This window comes from Aplysia californica, unplaced genomic scaffold (assembly GCF_000002075.1).
Source record: "Aplysia californica isolate F4 #8 unplaced genomic scaffold, AplCal3.0 scaffold00024, whole genome shotgun sequence".
In the NCBI taxonomy this organism is placed as follows: domain Eukaryota; kingdom Metazoa; phylum Mollusca; class Gastropoda; order Aplysiida; family Aplysiidae; genus Aplysia; species Aplysia californica.
The window spans coordinates 2,071,805-2,080,590 of NW_004797294.1; the positions used below are offsets into that span (position 1 = coordinate 2,071,805).

At 43.7% G+C, this 8,786-nt stretch overlaps 1 protein-coding gene across 1 annotated transcript; it reads left to right on the forward strand.

The window, feature by feature from the left end:
- Window positions 1-1,147: 1,147 nt before the first annotated feature.
- LOC101858683 (tubulin alpha chain) lies at window positions 1,148-6,902 on the forward strand. Its single transcript, XM_005090982.3, has 4 exons — window positions 1,148-2,285; window positions 2,992-3,115; window positions 4,528-4,691; window positions 5,926-6,902. Exons 1-4 carry the CDS (start codon window positions 1,351-1,353, stop codon window positions 6,059-6,061), a joined length of 1,359 nt encoding a protein of 452 aa, XP_005091039.1. The 5' UTR covers window positions 1,148-1,350; the 3' UTR covers window positions 6,062-6,902.
- Window positions 6,903-8,786: the final 1,884 nt, after the last annotated feature.

Genomic DNA, 8,786 nt, shown 5'->3' on the forward strand with positions numbered 1-8,786 from the left:
GCACTGTCTTCTCTCGTAAGCAGCGTCGTCCATTTTTGGTTCGCCTTGCGACTAAAAGACAGATTCAGCTGCAATTTGAGCTCATGAGTCTTGGGTGGATTAATTGCGAGATGTGTCTCTTTGGCCCCCATCGATCTATTTCTTTCTTGGTCTTCCCTTTACCTTAAAGCCATGAAACCTTATACTGCAGGCCTCTGAGGCTGGCTGTTGTGTGTGGCCCCGTTTTCATACTCAGTACATTTCCAAACCACCTTAGATCTATGTGTTGTCTCCCGGTGTATTTCATGCTAAATTCGACGCCCACTTGTAGTCTGGTGTCTTCGTTTCTTTGTCTGTCTCTTTAGTAGTAGTAGTAGTAGTAGTAGTAGTAGTAGTAGTAGTAGTAGTAGTAGTATGAAGTACGGCTGTGGTCAGGCTTGTCGCCTATCAGCCGTTCGCTGCTTTCGTTGCTTTCGTTGCTTATTCCTTCCTGCACGTTGTTTTCACACTCTGGTATCTGTAGGTTAGTGCTCATGGGACATGGATCTGGCAGGTTCATAGAGAATTTATGTGCCTTCCAGACCATGTCAATCCTATTCTTGAAAGCATTCAAGGATGGTGCAGACACCACATTTTGCGGTAGGGAATTCCAAGCGTTAACTGTGCGTACGCTGAAGAAGTTTTGGCGGACTGCTGTTTTCACATGCTTGTTTTTTTTCAATTTTAGACTGTGTCCCCTGGTGTTAGAGAGTGAAGATCGTGGGGTAAAATATCTCCCGTTAGGCCTACATAGTAAATTTCTGTTAAATACTTGTAACATTCAATCATGTCGCCTTTAGAGGGTGAGATTACACTCATGCTAATGCATGAAAAGATCCAATAAGTGTAAGTTCTGGTTTCTGTAACAATATCAGGACGGAACATTTCCTGGTTCTAACATTAATTCTGTCGCGACGCGTAGCCTAGATCAAAGATAATTCTAATGTGAGTGCATAGCAAAGAGAGCTCTCCCTTCCTTTCAATTTCCTTCCTGTGCAGTGAAGAATTTAAAAATTCGAAGCGCAACTCTTTAAATTTTAAACGGAGTGCCATCAAAACTTGTTTCGCGTTTGCGTCGAGCATTGTTTTCATTTTTGTGTTGTTATGGCTGGCGAGTTTACAGGAAGTTGCGTCATCGCCGTACGTCACTCTATTTATTTTACGTCACCGTTAGCAACGCCTTGAGAAACATCTTGTCAGGAAGGAGGCAAAAAGAGATAACTTTTTATCCCATCAAAAGAACACAGGGAGACTGCTTCTGGGGCCCTCTTTAGATTCCTCCATATTCCTTTCTGCAGGGCTTTGAGGTTTGCTTCGCGCTGAACCACCAACATGCGTGAATGCATCTCTATCCATTTGGGCCAAGCTGGCGTGCAGATTGGAAACTCATGCTGGGAACTGTACTGTTTAGAACATATGATACAGCCTGATGGCTTGCTCATCCCAGAGGAGGCGGAAGGAGGCCCCATGGATGATTCATTCAACACATTCTTTAACGAAATTGGAGATGGCAAGTATACACCTCGTTCAGTATTTGTTGATCTCGAACCTAATGTCATTGATCAAGTGAGGTCGGGTGACTATCGTAAACTGTTCCATCCTGAACAACTGATTAGCGGCAAAGAAGACGCAGCAAACAACTATGCACGAGGACACTACACTGTCGGTAAGGAAATCTTAGATTCTGTTATCGACCAAATCCGGAGGCTCACTGACAACTGCGAGGGTCTGCAAGGCTTTTTCGTTTTCCATAGCTTCGGTGGTGGAACTGGTTCCGGTTTCACGTCCCTGCTAATGGAGAGACTGTCTGCTGACTACGGTAAGAAGTCGAAGTTAGAGTTCGCCGTTTACCCAGCCCCACAAATTTCCAATGCCGTTGTGGAGCCCTATAACTCCATCCTCACTACTCACACCACCCTGGAGCACTCAGACTGCGCTTTTATGGTGGACAATGAGGCTATCTACGACATCTGCCGTCGTAACCTAGGGATTGAACGCCCCAGCTACACAAACCTCAACCGTCTGGTGAGCCAGGTCGTGTCATCCGTCACAACGTCTCTGCGTTTCGAAGGCGCCATGAACGTGGATCTGAACGAATTCCAGACAAACTTGGTGCCTTACCCTCGCATCCACTTCCCCCTGGCGACCTATGCCCCAGTCATCTCGGCCGACAAAGCCTGCCATGAGCGCACCACTGTCTGCGACATGGCCAACTCGTGCTTCCAGCCCGCCAACCAGATGGTCAAATGTGACCCACGCTGCGGGAGGTTAGTAGATCTTGAATATGCAAACGTATCTAGATCTAGATCTAGATCGAGATCTAGTATCGTATCGTATCGTAAAAACTACTATCTTAGATGACCGGGGCGGAAGGAGAGGGTTTGTCTAGGGGATTTGTGCGAAAATTGGGATTGCTTTGGGTCTAGTGTGTGATCTGTGAGATTTAGATCTACATACGAATAGGAAATGGGTTTGGCTACAAGTTGCCAGGGAGAGGGGGGGGGTCTTTAGAATTCGATCATTTTGCAATTCTATTGGACCCGTCTCACATACAACCATAAACCAGTGATTTTCTTACCTTTTGTGTGGTTTTGATTAAATTTATTTTGTGTGTGTGTGTGGGGGGGGGGGGTGATATGAACGAATTTGACCAATACAATTACCTTAATTGACCTCATTACTTTTGAATCTATCTGTGGGCGTGGGGTGGGAGGCAGCGATCTACTAGGGATAAGATCTAGATTTAGATCTAGATCTAGATCTGCTCTTAACAAAATGTGATCATTATCGTTGACTTCTCGCCCCCCCCCCCCCCTTTCCAATCTATCTTCCATGTCTTGCCTCCCTCGTCTATTCGTATATAACTCCCAAGTAACACCTGTAGTCTTCGACCCTTCTATGACCTTATTGTGCTGCAAGTGCTGTAAAACTCTTACTTAAACTAAACTAACGTCACCAACATGCACCTGTCAGGTACATGGCGTGCTGCATGCTGTTCCGTGGTGACGTAGTGCCCAAAGACGTGAACTCCGCCATCGCTTCCATCAAGGCCAAGAGGAACATCCAGTTCGTGGACTGGTGCCCGACCGGCTTCAAGGTCAGCCTCGATTCCTACTTTTCCACAGTGACCGAAAGAAAAGAAAATATATCTAAAAAATGTAGATTCTCTAGATCTGTGTGTTTCTAAGTCCTCATCGACACATTTTAGATCATAATATAGGAGGCGGGTTTGCGACCATGCCTGTAAGGGCCAACCCATTCTGAGAGGGATTCCCAATATCCCAGCAGACAGACCGAGATACTCGATTCGATAAAAATTCGCCCCACTCTTGCATCGGACTTGGGTCCCCTGCGTGCGACAGTGAAGCCCCTAACCGCTACACCACAGAGGCTGTTGGAGAGAGTCCGTCTCCTTTCACCTCTGACAGATTTATAAAAGCCCAAGTGTATCACGAGGTGGAGGAATCAGGTGCTCGTCATTTTTGGGGGCATGTGGAGTTATTGGTATCATCTGACAGTTGAGGTATTTAATGCTTTGCTTTCGATTTTAAAAATATCCAGTTATCTTGAATACAAGTCGAGATGTTTACAATTGAAGGAGGTAGGGGTTTAGAGGTAAAATTAGTGGAAAATGGCTGCAAAGTTAAGTTATTTCCTTAGCTTGAGAGTCCATGTTAACAGAAAATGTACATGTTTCGTGCCTTTTATCAACACTTCCAGTTTTTATCCACTCAGAAGTGTGCTCTTTAATGGACATGGAAAGTGTTGAGCCAAAAACAAAAATTCATTAAACATTCCCAAGCATGCGGGAAAACGGCAGTTTCTTCAGTTTCATTATTTTGACGAGTGCCTGATTTCACCACGATGCCTCACAAATGTCTGTCGGTCCTATCAGCCAATGGTTAGGACGGTGGGTGATGGGGAGATCTGTTTGTGGCGCTTACATTACTAAACTGTGTCGATAGTGCTGTAAAATGTGTACTAAGACAAACAATCACCGGTCGAGTTTGCTTCAGAGTATTGTTTACTTCCGTTATAATGGCAATTAGGCCTAGATCTACATGTATTTCTCCTTCTCATTTGTCTTGCAAAATTATTATACTAATGCAATGCTCTTGCAGGTGGTTGGAGCGTGTCACTGGTAGGTTCTTATCCCCCCCAACCCCCCCCCCCCCCCCTGTTGTGTCTGTCTCTATGTCTTGCTTTTACACACCACTTTTGTATCGATGTATTTCTCTTCAATCCCCCCACCTCACCCCCTTTTTTAAGGAACATTTTTCCTTGTCAAATAATATGTTACCATCTAAATCTTTATAGGATTTTCTTTCATACAATACTCTAATGCTTTTTTTGTAAACCTCCCCCCCCCCCCCCCTTTTTTTTCCAAAATAAAACACAATTTTTAAAAATTGTGACACCTTTAATCCTCGGCACTTAGTTGACCTAATTGTCTTGCAAATGCCGTAAAACTCTTACTAGAACTTAATTTTTTATTTTTTTTATTTCCAGGTTGGCATCAACTACCAGCCTCCCACCACTGTACCCGGCGGGGACCTGGCCAAAGTGAACCGTGCAGTGTGTATGTTGAGCAACACCACCGCCATAGGCGAGGCTTGGTCCAGGCTGGACCATAAGTTTGACCTCATGTACGCCAAGAGAGCCTTCGTACACTGGTGAGTACACACACACATACACACACACACACACACACACGCGCACACACACACGCACACACACACACACACACACACACACACACACACACACACACACACACACTGGTAAGAACCTCAGCAGTGCCCGCTCTGCACGAGGAAATAGCGCTGATATATATTGGCTTTTTTCTGTTGGATTTTGTTTTGTCTTTTAAGTGGGGGGGGGGGGGGGTGCAGGAGGTTGTTTTGATCTGGTTAGCTTTCTGGAGAAACGAAAGAGAGTTTCAAATCAAAGACTGCAGCGTCCTCTGAACCAATGCGCGGACTTCCACAGACACATTTTAGGCCGAGTGAACTATCTTGTTATGTACGATCTTTGGTTACACACAGCACACAGCTGGTGTGTACATAAATTCCAACTGACCCTCTGGTGGCAAGTTGTCAGTCTTTGATACAAACCAATCCCACCAAGTCAAGTGACGAAATTCGCTACCTACGCATTGCAAATTTCAATCTGAAATGTTTTATCGTTTGGGCTTACTAAAGACCATGAGGATAGAAACCAAATGTTCTGTCTGCTGTATCAAAATTGTAAGAGTAAGATTATTCGGGAGTCGTTATCAAGATAATATTCAAAGAATTACTTTCGGAAAAGCTTGACATGTTGTGAAACTCAATATATTTTTACGTCAATTTTTTTTAAACTAGGTATTGAGCAGATAGAACTTTGTACTTCAAATGTAGCGATGTGCTTGCTTGTAAAAAGTTATCAAACTCCGGTGTCAATATGAATACCATATATGGTCTTCTTCTATAGCATTCTTCATCCTTCGTGTTCGATTCTCTTTGTGTCCTTTTTTTCCTTCACTCCCTCAATGAACCGGTCTTATATTCCCTTGTTCTCCAAATGCAACAGTCTGTTTCCCTCGTTCTCTCCATGAAACAGTCTTTTTCCCTTTATTCTCAAAATGAAACAGTCCTTTTACCCTTCTTCTCTCAATGAAACAGTCCTTTTACCCTTCTTCTCTCAATGAAACAGACCTTTTACCCTTTTTCTCTCAATGAAACAGTCCTTTTACCCCTTGTTTTCTCAATGAAACAGTCCTTTTACCCCTTGTTTTCTCAATGAAACAGTCCTTTTACCCCTTGTTTTCTCAATGAAACAGACCTTTTGCTCCCTTGAAAAGGTCGTTTTTTCCGTTGTTCTCTCAATGAAACGGTCATTCATTTCTTGTCCCCGTACTTTCCCCAGGTATGTTGGCGAGGGCATGGAAGAAGGAGAGTTCTCCGAGGCGCGAGAGGATTTGGCCGCTCTGGAGAAAGACTACGAGGAGGTTGGACTCAACTCGGCAGAAAGCGGCGACGAGGAAGACCTGGAAGAATATTAACTCAGACCAGAAAGTGTGTCAAGGTCAGGCTCTGATCGCAGACAACAATGAAGCTCCCGGGCAGCAAAATGACGGAAATCCGAACAGAGACAGTTTCGAATCGTTCACTCATATGAGGGTTTGTTTGGGGGGGGGGGGGGGTTAATTGAAAAAATGCTCCCACCATACAGGTAAAGAGATGGAATCAACATTATGTACATTTGGAAATGTCCGGGCATAGTGCAGAGGAAAAACGATCCATTTCCTATCTTGCAACAACACCACACGATTGTGTTCCCCTTGTGTTCAAGAATTGTCTGGTCTGCATTACAGCCAAGGATGACAACCACATGGAACGAGCACAGAATCGAAACTCCAGACTTTACTCACGTCATTACAATGAAAAGAAACATCTTAACCCTCAAACATCCAAATTAAAACCTTGTTCATTTTTCCCTCCAAAATCAATTAATGTTATGGGAGATCCTGAACAGTGAACTGAAACATATCCTGAGCAGTGAAGTGAAACTTTACACTAAGAATAATGATCTTGTCACTTTCTATCGAAATACTGTTTCCGTTTCTGTTGAACCCTCTACACTACGATCCTTTGATACTTGTTTCTAAACAATATTGGAGAGGTTTATTATTTGCCATCATTTCCACATTGGCATCAGGAACATCATTCAATGCCAACATTTTCGAGAGCAGTCGGTGAATAATGATAACAATAATATACATCATGTAACGACCATCATAAATATAACCTGTGCACGTAACATCCAGCAACAAAATATGTACGTTGATGCCTCACTAACATGAAGCCTCCTTTGAATAAACATCATCAGGTTTATATATTCTAGACATGGCTCTGTCTTGTTTTAACAAATTTTTAAATCTAGATTTGAAAGGCTTGTTTGTTTGTGTGTGTATTTGTTTGTTTGACTGATTGTTTGTTAGTTTGACTGATTGTTTGTTAGTTTGACTGATTGTTTGTTTGTTTGTTTGTTTTTCACTGCGCTTCACGGCTCTGTGGGTGGTTGGTGGGTGTTCTGGTGGTGTTTGCTTCCTCTTTCCTATAGAACATCTGTCATCCTTCTCTCTCTCTCTCTCTCTCTCTCTCTCTCTCTCTCTCTTTCTCTCTCTCTCTCTCTCTCTCTCTCTCTCTCTTTCTTCTTTTCTGCGTATTTCGCTCTCTAGTCTCCAGTAATACTGCAGATCTTCAGCACTTATAACGTATGACTTGTTTGTGTTGCAAGTGCCGTCACATTTTGACTAAAACTAACTTAAACTTAAACTAATCAGGGTTGAGGTGGACCACTTTCTAATAAATGGTCTAAACTGTTTTGATGGGGACACAAATATTTCCAGCCTCCGAAGCAAGACCTGTTAGCCGTCCCATCTACAACTGTCACATGGACGGGAACTCGTAACAAACAAGAAATAAGCAGTCGTCATTATTTGAATAATTATTATATTGGGGTTTTGGGAGGGGGGGTTAATTTGTAAGTGTTTTGCGGCGCTAGCAACTGCATAAGGTCATATGAGCGTGCGGGACACATTTTCATTTGGTAGTGGTAGTGAAATTTTGAATTTTGCCTGGGTGGCGGCCGAAGCCTACTCTAATCGGTTTTACACCACCAAGGGATCTTTTACGTGCGCAACTTCCACGCGAGACCTCCGAGCTTTTTCGCCCTTGACTTTGAAGGTTAGGTGTAGATCGATCCTACCAGAAGATCAGGGCTGTGGCTGAAAGACAGCAGTAAGTAGGAGCCAAGGAGTAGCAGTAAAAAGGCTGCAGAAAGAGTCAGGAGCCCAGAGGAGGGGGCCAAAGTAGGTGGGGGGTGGGAGGGGCTGAAAATGGAGACGAAATAAGACGACAGAACATTGTTATAGAGCAGGAAAGGATGTGAACGGATACTATTTTAGAGAAGAAATGTTTCTTCACTATCAATATTCGAACCTGGGACGTATTGAATGAGAGGCGAACACCTTAACCCCTAGGCCACGAGGACCCACATTGTTGTTATTTGTAACAACAGTAGTAGTAATAATAGCAATTATAATAGCTTGTCCGCCAATGCCTCAGCGGGTGGTTGGTGGGTGTTCTGGTGTGGTTTGCACGTGCTTTCCTATCACTATCAGAGATCTATCGTCCTGATCTCCCCTCCTCCTCCTCCTTTTTTTTGTATCAGTTACTATCTTGTAACGCTTCTAACCTTCAGCCCTTTTATGACCTTACTGTGTTGCAAGTGCCGTAAAACTCTTACTAAAAAAACTTTAATGTATGACGACTACCAATCAATGCGTCTGCAGAGGAGAACATTTCTTAAGAAAATAAACGAAATGAGAGTAAGATTACTTGTGGCTTCTGCTATGGCCAGTGAGTATGAGGCCATATTTTATTATCTGGTAGTAGTGGTAGTGGTAGAGGAGCGTTTACCACTTTTGTCATTTAATAAAAGCTCCATTTCCACTCGTGGATGTGCGTATATAGCTTGCAGGCTTCTCTCTTGGCTCCAGTATATCTACTTTGTTAAGGGGGGGGGGGGGGTTGTTTTAGTAGAGGTTTTAAGGCGCTAGCAACTGCATAAGGCCAAAGAGTGGATGTCAACAGAGAAGTCCTTGCAGGGAATCGGGCTTACTCTGCTCACCTCTCTAGCTTCACCAGCACAAAGTCTGCTTCGACTATCAAGGCACCCCGGAAATAGCGGGCCACAAGAGTGTGAGCGACAAACATACAATT